Source organism: Aquarana catesbeiana, linkage group LG06 (genome assembly GCF_042186555.1).
Source record: "Aquarana catesbeiana isolate 2022-GZ linkage group LG06, ASM4218655v1, whole genome shotgun sequence".
In the NCBI taxonomy this organism is placed as follows: Eukaryota; Metazoa; Chordata; class Amphibia; order Anura; family Ranidae; genus Aquarana; species Aquarana catesbeiana.
The window spans coordinates 415,017,027-415,035,836 of NC_133329.1; the positions used below are offsets into that span (position 1 = coordinate 415,017,027).

Here is an 18,810-nt window from a genome sequence, read left to right on the forward strand (position 1 = left end):
CTATATCTTTGTTTTATTTTTTAGAGCGGAAATCTCAAATATATCTTCTCTGCATCCTTCCCCTTAGGGGACAAAATACATGTCGCACTTTGTCCCATTTTAATAGGTGTTGTGTATTCTGATCGAGTATGATAAACAGCACGCCCCTGCTCCCCCTATTGCTGTCTGACCACACTGCTCTGTAGAAGATGAATAACTAATTAGCATTTATTGACAGTGTAACGGAATCGCTTCCCACACTCCGCTTGAGTGCTTCCGCCATATACCTCTTTCTCCAGTCTGAAAATAGATATTAGATATTATAGCCACATATTACAACTGAGAACTAGGCAGGACTCGTTTGACTGCAATGCTGGAACATGAACTGTTTATTTAAACAGAGGCACACAGAGAAATTCACTCAGAGGACAATCCCCCCTCCTTTAATTAATGACACAGGGCGGGGTAAACTACATTCAGTAACAGACACAAGGGTGTATTCAAACTTCTCATCAGTAGACTGTCCTATCAGCACGGAGAGCTGTTGGAGGAATTCCCCCCTCCCTCCTCACAGCTAATCCACAGACACATATACATCCCAAAATACTTTTCTCCCTAGGTAGACAGACCCAATAGAACAATGGGATACAGGCACTTAAACAGATAGCAACCCCCACCCCACCTCAAACCATCTAGCAATGGTCTCTGATGAAAGGTGGACGTTATCGTCATATATTCTTGAGGGATATTGTTCAGAAATATTAATGTCCCAAGTGAAAGAGCCCCTTCATTCCTTCAACACAAACCACACACATAAGACCCAGGTTAATGGGTAAAATTAAATGCTGAGTCCAGTGAGGTTGTACAGTGATTCTGATTAGTGCAGATCATAGTGGGATTATCGGTCACCCTGTGCCCCTAATAGAGACATAGTATCTTACACATAGTAGGGGCAGGGGGAGCTGGACAATGAGTTTCCAGAGCTCTCCAAGGTAAGTTGGGTTACACAAGCCCCCTTCCCAAAGTGACACTTGTCTCTAGCACCCCGAACTTACCTGAGACCAGCACCATCAAACTGCCTGCAGAGGGGGAGGAGGAATGTTAAAGCAATTGCCTGGAAAACATCTATGCTCAGACTAGTTCACTGCAGAGTGGGCAGGAGCAACAGAGCAGACAAGATGACAGTTGATGATGACATCAGTGTGCCCAACAGATACACCCAAGACATGCATGGTGACAGCAAAGTGGGCAAGGGTAGACAAGATCAATGATGTTGATATCAGAGCGACCAAAAAGCAAGCCTGAGATGGGCTGTGATAGTGGTGGAGGCAGAAGCAGCATAGTACATTAAATCAGTGAAGATAGCATCTGCACATCAAACAGGTACACCTGAAATTCATGGTGAAAACAGATGAATTACGTGACTGACGGAGTGCATTAAATCAATAAAGATGACTTCAAAATGCCTGACAGGTGCATCCAAGATGCATGCTGACAGCAGAGGGGCTGGAGCAACAGAGCAGACAAGACCTGTGATGATGTTGATGACATTAATGTGTTCAACAGATGTGCCTACAATTCACAGTCACAGCAGAGGGGAGGAAGCAACAGAGCTCTGCTTGATCTACAAATTAGGAAACCCCCACAAATCGGGCTTCTGGCAGGGGAGGAGCTGACAGACAGTAATAGCAGAGATAAAGAATAGATTTACTGCACAACATTCAACATTCAGGGATAAGCATTTCTATGTTTATCATTAGACCAGCAGTTTTCATTGCTCATGAAACCTCTTTTTAAGTCCTGATGAAGGGGGTGGGGTTACAGCCCCCAAAACGTGTTGGCTTTGTAAACAATCTATCATTGTAAATAATTTGTATTCAGAGTTTAATATTAGGCTATAGTGCTTCAATTGGTCATTATTCCAGGATCCTGAACTCCTACATACAGAAGGGTCTCTTCCCCTTTCTTGTTCAGTCAGCCATCCTGAACTCCCACCCCCAACTCACCAGAGATTCTAGTTAAGAGAGATTTGTCTTCAGGCAAGACGGTCCCCTCTCTTGTCTTCATACTCATGTAGAAATCATTCAGCATTGGTTGCTGGAATAGAACCACTTTCACCGTCTGAAGAGAACGGACCGATTTAGACTTGATGAAGTCCACCAAACCATCGAGGATTGAGTCGGCAACTGTGGAGGCGGATAATCCCCCTGCACCTGTATCAACCAGACAAAATGTTTACCATAGATATCTACTGACCACAAAATTTAACTTTTACTTCAATAAATGTAAAGGTAAAAGACATTAATCAGAGGAACCTGACCTCCGGCGCCTCTGCTGTACAAAGCTGGCATCAGAAGAGGCCCCTCCCACTACATCCAAGGATGGAGGGAACCCCTCATAATGGGCACAGCAGGTGCGTAGACATGGGAACTCAGCACAGGGATGGTGGGAACCCCTCATAATGGGTACATCAGGTGTACAGACCCAGGAACTCAGCACAGGGATGGTGGGAACCCCTCATAATGGGCACAGCAGGTGTACAGCCCCGGGAACTCAGCATAGGGATGGTGTGAACTCCTCATAATGGGCACAGCAGGTGTACAGACCTGGGAACTCAGCACAGGGATGGTGGGAACCCCTCATAATGGGTACATCAGGTGTACAGACCCAGGAACTCAGCACAGGGATGGTGGGAACTCCTCATAATGGGCACAGCAGGTGTACAGCCCCGGGAACTCAGCATAGGGATGGTGTGAACTCCTCATAATGGGCACAGCGGGTGTACAGACCTGGGAACTCAGCACAGGGATGGTGGGAACCCCTCATAATGGGCACAGCGGGTGTACAGACCCGGGAACTCAGCATAGGGATGGTGGGAACTCCTCATAAAGGGCACAGCAGGTGTACAGACCCGGGAACTCAGCACAGGGATGGTGAGAACCCCTCATAATGGGCACAGCGGGTGTGTAGGCCTGGGATTTAGCTCTCCACTATCTATCAAACACTAAAATCTAAGTTCTGTCTGGACTGATCCCATTACTCATCTCTTAAGCTTATATCACACTTGTGATCCTGAGGGCAATATTGCTATGGAGGGCACAGCAAGGAGGTGAAACATTCACCTGCTTGGGTGAGTAGGCCTCATGCTGTTTGGATGAGTGAGGTATACAGGTACATTTTAGCAATCTTGTACTAAGTCAGATGGTTATTGGGTGCAGCTGAGAGGAACACATATTTTATCTTGCACATGGAAGTAGAATTGTCTGTGATGCATTGATCATACCTGTTCCTAGAGCAGGGAAGGTGACAGAAGAGGCCTGATGTTTCTCACACTCCTGCAGGATTTTGCGGACAATTTTTTTGATGGATTTTGGATTTTTTGCTACTGTCACATGGAGAATCCATTTACACTGTGTGATGTTTCCAGAATTGGTGATGACGAATCCCTTATGAGGTTGGGCACCTGTCAGAGATGGAAACTTTAGCTGGTAATGTACTGTAGCCAGGGGCAGACTGATAACTCATGGGGCCCCTGGGCAATAGGAGATTATGGGGCCCCCAGGCAATCAGAGATTATGGAGCCACACAGTATGCACACACACAGTATACAATCACACAGTATACACAGACAGATGTAAAGAAAACACAGATTTATACATACTGTCCCTGGTTTTGCTCCCTAGTGGCCCAGGGCCCTCGGGCAATGCCCGAGTCGCTCAATGGTCAGTCCGCCCCTGACTGTAGATATTCCTGAATAACACTAACTAGGCTTAAAAATATCCCTTCTCCCCTCCGGCTACCTCTGCTGACTAACCTGTGGAAAAAAATGTATAAACCAGAGGTGTAGCAAGAACCTTCAGGTCCCCGGTACAAGAGACCATGAAGGGCCCGCCCCCCAGACCCACCTCCCTTCCCTCCGAGACTGGGGCCCTTTACTCCCATTGCAGGGCCCTTCATTACGGTCCCACAGTGGGACCCTTTCACATGTTCTGCAGTGGACCCCCTTCCTGCCTTCTTGGGTAAGGTTGCCACCTTTTCTTCAAGCCAAATCTGAACACTTTAGCTCCACACAGCAAATTTTATTTGTGTAGTAAACACTATATATATATTTTGTGAATAAATAACATTTCTAATCATATGGATTTATTCACAAGAGTTCCCCCTAACATCAGAATCGACAGAGTTCCCCTTTATATCTGAACCTGCAGAGTTCCCCTTTATATCTGAGCCACAGAGTTCCCCTTTATATCTGAACCGCAGAGTTCCCTTTTACTGTAAGAATTTGATTTAAGTGAGAACTCTGGGGACTTCAATTTAAGGGCAACATTGAGAACTCTGATGTAAGGCGAAACGCAACAGTTCTGGTAACCAGAGCCCCCACTTACATCTGAGTTCCCAGTATTCCCCTTTAATCAGGGTTCCCAGAGCCCCCTTACATTACAGTCCACAGAGTTCTCCCTTACATCAGAGTCAGCAGAGCCCCCCTTACATCAGACTCCGCAGAGTTCTCCCTTACATCAGAGTCGGCAGAGCCCTCCTTACAGTCGGCAGAGTCTCCCTTACATCAGAGTCTGCAGTGCCCCCCTTACATCAGAGTCTGCAGAGCCCCCCTTACATCAGAGTCTGCAGAGCCCCCCTTACATCAGAGTCTGCAGAGCCCCCCTTACATCAGAGTCTGCAGATCCCCACTTACATCAGAGATTGCAGAATGTCCACTTAGGCTCGATTCACACTAATGCGTTTTTTGATGCATTTTGCATTTTGCAGAAATGCAGGGAAATTTTTTAACATGAGTTCCTATGGAACATGTTCACATCAATGCTTTTTTGTGCCTTTGCGTTTTTGGAAAGGGTCGGGGACTTCTTTCCCGCAAAATGCAGCATTTTGCTTGTAATAGAATTCAATGGACCCTCATCCAAAATGCAAGTACCGCACTTTTACCATGATTTTACTGAGATTTTGCCGCAATTTGCGTTTTTTCTATTTCTTTTTTTACACTCTATATAGCTGGTTGCTAAGGAGGGGGCTGGGAAGCTGCTGCGTCCTTAACAACTGATGAGTCATCAGCTGTCAGCGGGCTTCCTGCTCAATGTAAAAAAAAAAATGCTGGCAAAAAAAAAAAATCGTGGGGCACCCTCCAGGTCCTTGGGTCTAGTATGGATTTGGAGGGGATCCCCCATGCCAAAATGTACAAAAAAAATGGCGTGGGGGTCCCCCTAAAATCCATACCAGACCCTTATCTGAGCATGCAGCCCGGCAGGTCAGGAAAGAGAGGGGACAAGCAAGCGCCCACCTCCTGAACCATATCAGGCCGCATACCCTCAACATGGGGGGATGGGTGCTTTGGCTCTGCGCCCCCCACCCCAAAGCACCTTATCCCCATGTTGATGGGGACAAGGGCCTCTTCCCGACAACCCTTGCCCAGTGGTTGTCGGGGTTTTCGGGCGGGGGGCTTATCGGAATCTGGAAGCCCCCTTTAATAAGGGGGCCCCCAGATCCCACCCCCCCATGTGAATGAGTATGGGGTACATTGTACCCCTACCCATTCACTAAAAAAAAGAAGTGTAGTGTTAAAAAATACAGTAGACAGTTTTTGACAAGTCTTTTATTAAAAATCTTCTTCTTTTCCGCTTCTTCCTCCGGTCTTCCTCCATTTTCTCCCGCATCTTCATCCTCCGGGCTTCTCCTTCTCCCCCTGGATCTTCTTCCGCTCTTCTTCTTTTTTTTTTGTCCGGTGTTCTTCTTCCTCTGCCGCCGCTCCCGCTGCCGACCCTCCTCCGATGCTGCATCCTGCTGATCTGTCGGCACCGATGTCCTGCACTTCTTAAATAACGATGGGGCGTGGTAATCGGATTACTTCATCTGGAGGCCACATCCCCTTGTGACGTCACAGACCCATCATGCCCCGGGCAGTGACGTCATAAGGGGGCGGGGTCACTAGATGACATGCCTATATAAGTCGTTGCGCACCGCGCACATGGCATTACAGCGGAAGAGCACGTCGAGTCAACATCGGAAAAAGAGAAGAGGGAAGAAGACACCGGAGAAAACTGGGCAAGAGCTAGCAAAAGAGCAGGAGAACCCGGCAGAAGACACCGGACAGCGGGAGAAGAATCGGAGGGCACGGAAAAGAGAGTGGAGAAGTCGGAAGAGACCCCCGAAGCTGCCAAATAAAAGACTTGTGAAAAACTGTCTACTGTATTTTTTAACACTACACATTTTTTCCAGGTGAATGGGTAGGGGTACAATGTACCCCATACTCATTCACATGGGGGGCCAGGATCTGGGGGCCCCCTTATTAAAGGGGGCTTCCAGATTCCGATAAGCCCCCCGCCCGCAAACCCCAACCACCACCGAGCAAGGGTTGTCGGGAAAAGGCCCTTGTCCCCATCAACATGGGGGAAAGGTGCTTTGGGGTGGGGGGGGGCTGAGCCCCCCCGCCCCAAAGCACCCATCCCCCTATGTTGAGGGCATGCGGCCTGGTATGGTTCAGGGGGGGGCGCTCGCTGTTCCCCTCCCTTTGCTGACCTGCTGGGCTGCATGCTCAGTTAAGGGTCTGGTATGAATTTTGGCATGGGGGTCCCCTCCGAATCCATACTAGACCCAAGGGCCTGGTATGGACCTGGGAAGGGGACCCCATGCCATTTTTTCTCTCGATTTTTTTTTAGCCGGATATTTTTTTTTCTTTTTCATTGAGCATGAAGCCCGCTGACAAATGATGATTCATTGGTTGTTAAGGACATGCCGGCCCCCTCCTTAACAACCGGTTATATACAGTGTAAAAAAAAAAACGCAAATCGCGACAAAATTGCAGTAAAAACGCAGCAAGCACCACAAAAAACACTGCAGAAACGCTCAAAAACAACATGTATAGATGTGAATCGAGCCTTACACTGTAAAGGGTATCTCTGTGGACTCTGGAACTCTAACATAAGGGGTGCGCTGGGAACCCAGATTTAAGGGGGGTCTCTGATGTAAGGGGGAATGCTGAGGACTCTGGTGTAAATGGGAACTCTGATTTAAGGGATCTCTGCTCACCAAAGCCCCCTCTTACATTAGAGTCCACAGAGCACCTCTTACATATGAGTCCCCCTTACATTTGTTTACTCAGAGACAGGAGAGAGAAGGGTGGGAGGGGGGCACTTTCCTTACAAACAGGGGATGGAGGATGAGCTAACTCCCATGATGGAGGCTCAGCCATCCTCTGTCTGCACCTTTGATCATCAGCTGCTGGGCTTCACACTTCTTGTGGTGCACACACAGGAGAAGAGGTCGGAGGATGATTTGCAGATCAGCTCTCTCCTCTTCCTTCTGTGCAAGGGAGGATGGAGGGGGGAACTTTCAGTGCTGGTTCTGGGCTGTGTGAGAGAGATGCTCACAGCTCAGAGCCCTGCAGCCAGCTGGGACCTCCCCCCTCCATCCCCCAACAGTGGTGGAAGGCCATGGCCTGGTCGCAAGTGCGACCTTTGCAACCCTGGTAGTTCCACCACTGGTATAAACGTACTTATTTTCAGCCAACTCCCGTCCAGTCATGTGATCTCCTGTGTCAGCCAGTGGTGGCTGCAGAGAAGAACATAGAGCACTCAATAATGGCTGATAAAGCCTGGAGAGGTGACACCATCCACAGGCTCTTATGATCCATCCCTTTTCGGCTCTCTCTCCTCTTCCCTGCAGCTGCCACTGACTGACACAGGGCACAGGGGCACTGGATCACATGACCGAACCGAAGCGGGCTGAAAATAGTAATCACCAAAAATAAAATACACCATTCCAAAGAGTATTACAAAAAAGGCAAAACATATTATAATCAAAAATATCACAAATCAGTGTTATTAAATATAAATATATATATATATATATATATATATATATATATATATATATATATAACAACACTGAAGTTTATATATATATATATATATATATATATATATATATATATATATATATATATATAAACTTCTTGAAGGACTGGTCTACAACCGATTAAGCGACCATCTGACCATAGATAAACTTCTTGATCCCCTTTAGTCCAGATTTTGCCCTCAACACACCACGGAAACTGCTCTCTTTAAACTCTCAAATGACCTAGTAAAGGCTAAAACCAGTGGACACTATTTTGTACTACTTCTCCTGGATCTCTCTGCTGCCTTTGACACAGTGGACCACCCCCTCCTCCTCCTCAATAAACTCCACTCCTTTGGTCTCCATGACTGTACTCTTCGCTGGTTCTCATCCTACCTATCCCACCGCTCATTCATTGTCACTTACAACTCTACTTCCTCCTCTCCTCTTCCTTTCTCCTTTGGGGTCCCCCAAGGTTCTGTCCTTGGACCTCTCCTTTTCTCAATCTACACCACCTCCCTGGCTCAGTTGATTGCCTCCCACGGCTTTAAATATCATCTCTACGCTGATGACACCCAAATCTATCTCTCCACCCCCCCAGCTCTCTCCATCTGTCTCCTCACCCATCACCAACTTACTAGCAGACATATCAGCCTGGATGTCACATCACTTCCTCAAACTCAACTTATCTAAACCCGAGCTCATGATATTTCCTCCCTCAGGTGCCACTTCCCCTGATTTCTCTGTCAATATCAACGGCTCAACTATCAACCCATCTCCCCAAGCCAGGGTCCTAGGTGTAATCCTGGACTCTGAACTAACCTTTCGACCCCACATTCTATCACTATCCAAAATTTGCCGCCTCAATCTCCGCAACATCTCCAAGATACACCCCTTCCTAACCAATGTCACCACAAAGCTTCTAATCCACTCCTTGGTCATCTCCCGCATCGACTACTGCAACTCCCTCCTCATTGGCTTACCTCCAAATAGGCTATCCCCACTTCAGTTCATCATGAACGCTGCTGCCAGGCTCATCCACCTCACAAACCGCTCAGCGTCTGCTATACCCCTCTGCCAATCCCTTCATTGGCTGCCACTCAGTCACCGAATTAAATTCAAGATACTAACTATAACTTACAAAGCCATCCACAACCTGGCCCCAGCTACATCTCTAACCTAGTCTCAAAATACCAACCTAATCGTTCTCTTCACTCCTCCCAAGACCTCCTGCTCTCAAACTCCCTTGTCGCCTCATCCCATGCTCGCCTTCAGGACTTCTCCAGAGCCTCTCCCATCCTCTGGAATGCTCTACCCCAATCCGTCCGATTTTCTCCTACTTTATCCACTTTCAGACGATCCCTGAAAACTCATCTCTTCAGAGAAGCCTATCTGGCCCCCACCTAACAACTGTACATTTATCTTCTCAATCAGCACATCATCCACAGTTATTACCTCTTGTATCTCTTTACCTTCCCTCTTAGATTGTAAGCTCTAATGAGCAGGGCCCTCTGATTCTTACTGTATTAAAGTGTATTGTATTTGTACTGTCTACCCTCAAGTTGTAAAGCGCTACGTAAACTGTTGGTGCTATATAAATCCTGTATAATAATAATAATTATATATATATATATATATATATATATATATATATATATATATATATTACAGTATCTCACAGGAGTGAGTACAGCCCTCACATTTTTGAAACTATTTTATTATATATTTTCATGTGACAACACTGAAGAAATGACTCTTGTCTACAATGTAAAGTAGTGAGTGTACAGCTTGTATAACAGTGTAAATTTGCTGTCCCCTCAAAATAACTCAACACACAGCCATTAATGTCTAAACCGCTGGCAACAAAAGTCAGTACACCCCTAAGTGAAAATCTCCAAATTGGGCCCAATTAGCCATTTTCCCTCCCCGGTGTCATGTGACTCGTTAGTGTTACAAGGTCTCAGGTGTGAATGGGGAGCAGGTGTGTAAAATTTGGTGTTATTGCTCTCACTCTCTCATACTGGTCACTGGAAGTACAACATGGCACCTCATGGTAAAGAACTCTCTGAGGATCTGAAAAAAAAAGAATTGTTGCTCTATATAAAGATGGCCTAGGCTATAAGAAGATTGCCAAGACCCTGAAACTGAGCTGCAGCACGGTGGCCAAGACCATACAGCGGTATAACAGGACAGGTTCCCCTGAGAACAGGCCTTGCCATGGTTGATCAAAGAAGTTGAGTGCACATGCTCAGCATCATATCCAGAGGTTGTCTTTGGGAAATAGACATATGAGTGCTGCCAGCATTGCTGCAGAGGTTGAAGGTTTTGGGGGGTTAGGCTGTCAGTGCTCAGACCATACGCCGCACACTGCATCAAATTGGTCTACATGGCTGTCATCCCAGAAGGAAGCCTCTTCTAAAGATGATACACAAGAAAGTCCACAAACAGATTGCTGAAGACCAGCAGGCTAAGGGCATGGATTACTGGAACCATGTCCTGTGGTCTGATGAGACCAAGATAAATTTATTTGGTTCAGATGGTGACAAGCGTGTGTGGCGGCAACCAGGTGAGGAGGACAAAGACAAGTGTGTCTTGTCTACTGTCAAGCATGGTGGTGGGAGTGTCATGGTCTGGGCCTGCATGATTGCTGCTGGCACTGGGGAGCTACAGTTCATTGAAGGGAACCATGAATGCCAACATGTACTGTGATATACTGAAGCAGAGCATGATCCCCTCCCTTCAGAGACTGGGCCACAGGGCAGTATTCCAACATGATAACCACCCCAAATACACCTCCAAGACGACCACTGCCTTGCTAAAGAAGCTTAGGGTAAAAGGTAATGGACTGGCCAAAGCATGTCTCCAGACCTAAACCCTACTGAGCATCTGTGGGACATCCTCAAACGGAAGGTGGAGGAACGCAACGTCTCTAACATCCACCAGCTCCGTGATGTCGTCACGGAGGAGGGGAAGAGGACTCCAGTGACAACCTGTGAAGCTCTGGTGACCTCCATGCCCAAGAGGGTTAAGGCAGTGCACTCTTTATGGCACAGTAAGAAAGTTAAAATATCATGGTACATAAATCCCAAAATCTAGTGAAGCCCAGTCTGTAGCACTGACAGGAGAAGGATCCTGTGTCTGGCAGCAGAGGAGACTTTTACACAGGCACAGTTACAGGAGAAGACTCTTATTGTAGAGCCCTGTACAGTCAGTGATTTGCCCACCCTCTACCCAATAGGAAGGCACAAAGGATGTGGACTGCTAGGATTGTGGGAGGTGTAATTTGGACAGCCTGAGCTGGAAGGAGGACACTGCAGATCCCACAAGGAACTGGGGGAAAGAGAAGAGGGGGTTCCCTGCTGTTTTCCAGGGCTGAGGAGAAGAAGTGTGGAGACTCCCTGACATCAATGACAAGATCATGCTACCAGAACAAGGGGGGAGGGTTCTACAGCTTTCATACTTCCCATCCTGTTCTTGGAAATCAACATCTGCCTTGACACATTTAATGGTAATTAGATGAAGGTGTCTCTGTTACCTGTGTGGGTATAGACACTGGAGGAAATTTTCTGACATTCATTATAACTGAAGAAGTGACTTGGAGAAGCTTCAAAATATTTTTAACAGGTAGAAGGAAAAAAACAAGGGACGCGCTCCCCTAGTGTAAAACCTCCTTTATTGGTAATGCGACAAGAAAGAGAACAAGATCCTCTCACATGGTTCCAATGAAAACACGCCTGTCACAGAACTTGTAATGTAAACCAGAGTGATCCCATCCACCGAGCCGGGTAGCTGCTCTAAGATGTATTCCTGCATACAGCCAGGGACTCTGAGCCAAGAGCTGCCGCTGGAGACACTCAAACCAATACAGCCTGTGGCACTTGTAATGAAGAGTCAGGATGGCTGTGGGCACCGATCCAATGTGCCGGGGGAGTCACAGAACGTAAGTCCGTGTACTGTGGATACGAAGGCGTGGCCTCCTTCTTCAGGCATGCTCAGTAGCGCTCCTTCATCTCCTTAAAAGCAGATCCTGGCTTAGAGTCCCAGGAGGAGGCATTAACCCCTTACTATCAGATGGCTTACTAGGAGGCATATGTACAGTATATGTATATACACGTTCTGAGCTATCCATCAGCAGTACTATATACCTAAAGATAATTCTAATAAGAAACTTGTCACTACTTGGATGAGAAATATACACATATATACATAATTATGTCATAAAAACATCATATTCCAAAATCATAAAAAAACTCAGAGTCCCTGGCTGTATGCAGGAATACATCTTAGAGCAGCTCCCCGGCTCGGTGGGCCGTGTTTTCATTGGAACCATGTGAGAGCATCTTGTGGTCTTTCTTGTCGTGTTCCCAATAAAGGAGGTTTTACACTAGGGGAGCGCTTTCCTTGTTTTGTTTTTTTCCCTTCTTCCTTTCGTTACAGATTGCAGCCCAGAACTTGTTGACAATCTCCTAGGGGAGCAGCTCTACCTGGTTCACCTAATTAGGACAGTGGATATCTAGGTTGAAGAACGCAGGATAAGAAATCTTTTTTTGTGAAAATATCTTCAACAGAACAAATCAAGCAGAATGTGGCCATTTATTACTAGCTACAGTATACCATGACTTGGATAAATGAGAACCTTCACAGACATATAAAGATGTACATGGCATGGCCTTTACTGGCACCGGGTGAGCGTCCATCAATAGTAATACCCAATGGTTTAAACCCATTTCTCTCTATATCTTCCCTACGTCTATTCTTGTACAAAGGCAAAAACAAAGCATAAAACAAGAATGGTCCAGTGCAGGGCTTTACCCAGAGCCGCAGCAGATGATACAACAGACGGTCCAGCAGCTTCCAGAATCGCTTTTGAAACTCCTACAAATAAAAAACATAAAACACAATGAGGCTCAATTCACAGAGATTCAACACACGGTTTAGTATCCTTATTTATCCATGTGACTGTCATTTTCAAATCTTATTGAACTGAACTGAAAATAAGTATCCTTTACCCTGGTGTGTTAGCTTTGTGAATTGGGCCCTATGTCAACTCAACAGAGAGCTGAGCCCACCAAAATTCATATTCCTTCATCTACGAGTCTTTCCATCTATAACTCATACAAAGCCCTTCACAATCTGATGTCTCTAATACATTCCCTCACGAGTTTCCAGATACAACCACACATGACCTCCCCCTCCCCCCTCCTCCAGTCATGTGCTCATACTCCACCACCTAGAACTTCTCTGGGATTCCCCTCCCCCGATTATCTCTACAGGCATCAAGTGCGCTCTTCACACTCCTCTCCTCAGGTTGTAGTTTTTTATGCTATACTAATCATTGGATCATTGTATGCATTGTATTATCTGTACTACCCACCCGTGTTCTATCTAGGACTCTAAACATAGAACAAAATTATGACCACTTAGCATTTTTTTTTCTGGATTTCTTCATGAGTGATTTACAATCTACACCGATCAGCCATAAATTTATGACAGGTAATGTGAATAAAACTGATTATTTTTGTCATAGACAGAGCCAGAACAGAGGCTGTTGGAGAGGACTGTATGCAAGCCTGTTGCCCACCGATTATGGGCCCTAGCATTTGGAGGAATGGTGCTCTCTGTGAGCTGTATACCTGGGGACCCTGGGGTTGATGTTACTATGGATTCAGCTCCATGTCCCCCCAAAACACACAGACTCTGGAACCCTTTTTATGCCATATTAGAATGGTGACTGATTTATACCATTGGGACTCGTACTGTTAAATGCTAATGTCATCAACTCTGCTATAATGTGTTTAGTGTGGCTCTAAGAGTCTTTTCACCCATTGTTGTTTATGTTAATTGAGAGAGCTGATCACATTAGCCACCAGCCCTGGCTAATAGACGAATGGTCTAGGCTGAGGAGGGGGGAGATTGTTGTTTGTATTGTTAATTGTATTAATGTGTGAAGCTCGGTGCCCACAAGACTGTCATCTGGTCTGGGTACATTTTGTAGTAAATTAGGTCATGTTAATTAGTTTAGCTTTGAGTCATCCCTGACATAAAAAGGTCTGTGAGATCTCAAAATAAAGAGTAGTTCTGATGTACTCCAAGACTGGTGTTGTCTAGTTCTTGGGGTTCCTATAGCCAGATCCATTGGACTCGTGTTTCAGAACTTAGGAAGCGGTATATGACGGAAGCACTCAAGCGGAGTGTGGGGCGTTCCGTGACATTGGTGGCAAGCAGCGGGAAAGCTTCCTGAAGTCTGGGACATCCAAACTTCCATCTGGATCCAAGGTCCAGATAGCAGAAGAGGAGAGGTACAGATACCAGCCGCCATGGATGAGGAATTCAGAAGGAGGTTGCGAGAGATGCAGATACAGCACAGAGGACCAGTATCGGAGCAGGTCCTGCTGGGATGGTGTGATTCGATTCGCTGCAAACTCTGGAAGGAAGCGCTAGCCCGTGAGCAGCGACACCAGGGAAAAGTTCTCCCCTCCATCGAGGAAAGGTACTGGTCGCAGTACGGACTGCGGGTGCGGTTTTTGGGAGAAAAACCACACAAGAAGCAGACAGCTGAATTAAGCAGGCTGGTCTGGGCAGAGATGAAGCTGGATGAGAGCTACAGAGCCCTCCGGTGGCATGTATCTCAAGCATGTCCCTGGATAGCGGATGACAGCCCAACGGAAGGCTTAAGCTACGGCGGCTTGGGACTGTTGTTTGTGAAGCTGACAGGGGACCCTAACTTTGGGAGTGATTTGGAGCGGCGGGTGGACAAAATCATGGATTTCAGAGAAGGGCTACTGAACATTTCAGAAGTGCACTGGGCACAGGAAGATTTGGAGTTTCTGGCCATTCAGGAATGGGAGCTAGAGATCGCCTACAGACGGCTGCTAGACATTGCTCAGTGCCAGGGCTGGGCTCCCTTTGCCTGGGACTATCAGGAAATACCAGCTGACAACCCTGAAATCCTGGCTGAAGAGTCGGCAATGTGGCAGAGCGATAGTGTGCTTTGCCAACCTGCCCCCACAGCTATGGAGGCGGAGGTCTTATGGCGGATGCAGCAAGTGCTGACTGACCTTGATGATCCTGTTTCTGCATGGGATGATCTTGGATGGAGGAATGTGCCTGTCCAGCAGCATGCCAGAGAATCTGCAGTGGAAAATCTGGAGATTGCCATCCCCAAAACTGAAGTGCTGACAACAGGGCAGAGCTCTGCTAACCTCTGCCCAGCACTGATAACATCTTCTGGGTTCCATGGACAGGAGATGGTGAACCTCCATCCCCAGACACCAGTTGCAGAGACAGGGGATTTGATAGACTTTTCTGCTGAGGAAGAACCGTCGGGTGAGCCCCCAGCAGAAGAGTTGGGATTAGGGCCAAACTTCATTGCGCTCTGCTCAGCACTGATGGCATCTTCTGAGTTCCACGGACAGGAAATGGTGAACCTCTATCCACAGACACCAGTTATAGAGGTAGAGGATTTAATAGACTTTTCTGCTGAGGAAGAACAACCTGATGAGCCTCCAGCAGAAGAGCTGCTATCAGGGCCAAAGTTCACTGTGTTCTGCCCAGCACCAACAGTGGCTTCAGCCTTCCTGAGAGAAGAGGTAGTCAGCCTTTCTCCCACAACACTGACAGGGACATGTGATTTTCTGCCAGCAGCATCTATGGAGTTAAAACAAACTTCTCCAGCTGAAGATCTGGTAACTGAACAGAGGGTCCAAGACCTCTGTCCCACACTTTTACCACTTCCAGAGACTGGGGATTTAATAGACATTTCTGTAGAGGAGGAACCACCTAGCAAACCCCCAGCAGAAGTGCTGGCAACCGGACAGAGGGTCCAAGACCTCTGCCCCACATCTGCAGCAATTGTGGAGGCTCAGGGTGAGAAGATGGCAATCACTTCCCAGCAGCAGATACAGGGGGAGAAGGGAGAGGAGGTGTGTGTTGTCCCTCCCCAACAGTTGGCCAGGGTGGAGGAAGTGGGCTTTCCTCCCCAGCAAAGATCCGTGTACCTGGGAGACAGTACCATCGACATGTCGTCCCAGCAGCCAGATGAGGGAATGGAAAAGGAAGCAGCCGGCTCACCTCCCCAATGGCAGCTACACAGTTTGGGAGGGGAGGAAGCCAGCTGCCTGCCCCAACAGTTAGCCGGAGCAGAGGATGCGGAGTCCCCAGCAGAAGTGCTGGCAACAGGGCAGAGTGCTACCAACCTCTGCCCAGCACCAGCAACAACTACAGAGTTCCAGGGAGGCGGGGCAGTCGGCCTCCCTCTCCAACAGTTAGCCGGAACAGATGGTGTGGAGTTTCCAGCAGAAGGGCTGGCAACAGGGCCGAGGACTGCTGGACTCTGCCCTCAACTAACAGAGGATGGATTTCCTGTGAAGGTGGATGGGACTTCAGTCTCCACCTGTATACCCCAGGGATGCTGGGCAGTGGGCCCCGATCCCCAACAGCATGACAGAGAGGTTGGCTGGGTGAGTGATACTCTGTTTGGAATAATTTATTTGGGGTACGGTGTGGGTACAGGCAGTAGAGGACTGGAACTATGGACTAACTTCGGAGTCAACCCGTCTGGGGTCTCCTCCTGTGTTAGTCTCCTGCCGAAAGGGGAGAAATGTCATAGACAGAGCCAGAACAGAGGCTGTTGGAGAGGACTGTATGCAAGCCTGTTGCCCACCGATTATGGGCCCTAGCATTTGGAGGAATGGTGCTCTCTGTGAGCTGTATACCTGGGGACCCTGGGGTTGGTGTTACTATGGATTCAGCTCCATGTCCCCCCAAAACACACAGACTCTGGAACCCTTTTTATGCCATATTAGAATGGTGACTGATTTATACCATTGGGACTCGTACTGTTAAATGCTAATGTCATCAACTCTGCTATAATGTGTTTAGTGTGGCTCTAAGAGTCTTTTCACCCATTGTTGTTTATGTTAATTGAGAGAGCTGATCACATTAGCCACCAGCCCTGGCTAATAGACGAATGGTCTAGGCTGAGGAGGGGGGAGATTGTTGTTTGTATTGTTAATTGTATTAATGTGTGAAGCCCGGTGCCCACAAGACTGTCATCTGGTCTGGGTACATTTTGTAGTAAATTAGGTCATGTTAATTAGTTTAGCTTTGAGTCATCCCTGACATAAAAAGGTCTGTGAGATCTCAAAATAAAGAGTAGTTCTGATGTACTCCAAGACTGGTGTTGTCTAGTTCTTGGGGTTCCTATAGCCAGATCCATTGGACTCGTGTTTCAGAACTTAGGAAGCGGTATATGACGGAAGCACTCAAGCGGAGTGTGGGGCGTTCCGTGACAATTTTGTTACCTGAAAGTGGGTGGGATATATTAGGCAGCCAGTCAACATGATGTCCCTGAAGTTGATGTGTTGAAAGCAGAAAAAAATAGGCAGGTGTCAGGATATCACCGATTTTGACAAGAACCAAATTGTAATCACTAGACCTGTGTCCAAAGCCATAAACGCCTACAATGGGGACGTGAGCATCAGAACTGGAGCACAGAGCAATGGAAGAAGGTGGCTTGGTCTGATGAATCATGTTTTCTTTTACATAATGTGGATGGCCGGGTGTGTGTGCGTCACTTACCTGGGAAAGAGGTGGCACCAGGATTTACTATGGGAAGTCTGATCCATGGAGGCCCCACCTTGCAACTTGCAGGACCTAAAGGATCTGCCAGATACCACAGCATACCTTCAGAGGTCTAGTGGAGCCCATGACTCGACGGGTCAGGGCTGTTTTGGCAGCAAAAAGGGGACATACTGGATAGTCATAGAGTTATGGCTGATTGTTGTATACCGTATATACTCGAGTATAAGTCAAATTTTTCAGCCCTTTTTTTTGGGCTGAAAGTGTCCCTACGACTTATACTCGAGTCACCGCCGTCTGTCTGCATGATCAGCGTGTCATGCAGGCAGACGGCGGCCGGCGTGTGATGATAGCGTTCGGCGGCTATTGCAGCTTTCAAAAGCCGCGCCTCCTGCTCGTCTGTGATAGGCTGAACAGCTGTCAGTGTACAGCCTATCACGGACATTCTCTCATCCTCGTCCGTGGTATGAGAATGAGAGAATGTCCGTGATAGGCAGTCAGCGGTCAGCCTATCACAGACAAGGAGGAGGCGCGGCTTTTGAACTGTGGAATGGCCGCCGAACACTATCATCACACGCCGGCCGCCGTTTGAGGATGGAGATTGTCACAGGGAGGATGGAGATCGCCACAGGGAGGCTGCACAGGACACAGGTAGGCTGCACACAGGACATGTACAGGACACAGGACATAGGACATGTACAGGACACAGGACACACATGTACAGGACACACATACATGTACAGGACACACATACATGTACAGGACACATGCACAGGGAACAGGTAGGCTGCACAGGACACAGGGAGGCATGCAGCTGCAGATGGGCATTGTTGACCCTCTGCATTTCTCACCCTCGTCTTATACTCGGGTCAATAAATTTTTCCCAGTTTTTTGTGGTAAATTAGGGGCCTCGACTTATACTCGGAACGACTTATACTCGAGTATATACGGTAATCTGATATTCAGATGTTGGGGGTCAGAATGAATCACCTTTGCACAATGTGAAGTCTCGGTTGGAAGAATTTACAATGACGTCAGTGTCCTCTTTGGTTATATCTCCGGTCTTCACCTGATAAGTGACAGATCCGATCTTCATTTCATGAACCCCGAGTGACGGGTTTATCTCTGTCTCAAAGAATGCTGCAAGACAGAAAGGATAGGAATGTATGACAGATGTATGTAGAGCCCCTTCCCAAATGACAGAGTTCATGTGGCTCAAGTGAATGGTCCTGGTAATACTACATCGTACAAAGACATCATAGACAATTGTGCCCTGACAATTTTGAGGTAACATAAAGACATGGTGTGACCAGCTTGGTGTGGAGGAAACTGAGTGTCCTGCAGAGCCCTGACCTCATCCCTACTGATCACCTTTGGGATAAAATGGATCTCTGATGGTGAGTTGGG

The 18,810-nt window shown here is 47.3% G+C and overlaps 1 protein-coding gene across 1 annotated transcript in view; it reads right to left on the reverse strand.

Moving 5' to 3' along the window:
• LOC141147317 (protein mono-ADP-ribosyltransferase PARP14-like) overlaps nt 1–18,810 on the reverse strand; it is a 157,437-nt gene that overhangs the window by 26,610 nt on the left and 112,017 nt on the right. The window contains exons 9-12 of the mRNA XM_073634534.1: nt 18,394–18,543; nt 12,637–12,699; nt 3,263–3,442; nt 1,986–2,192 (exon numbers count right to left, since the gene is read on the reverse strand). Of these exons, the coding sequence (XP_073490635.1) occupies nt 1,986–2,192; nt 3,263–3,442; nt 12,637–12,699; nt 18,394–18,543 (600 nt within the window). The remainder of the gene's footprint in view (nt 1–1,985; nt 2,193–3,262; nt 3,443–12,636; nt 12,700–18,393; nt 18,544–18,810) is intronic.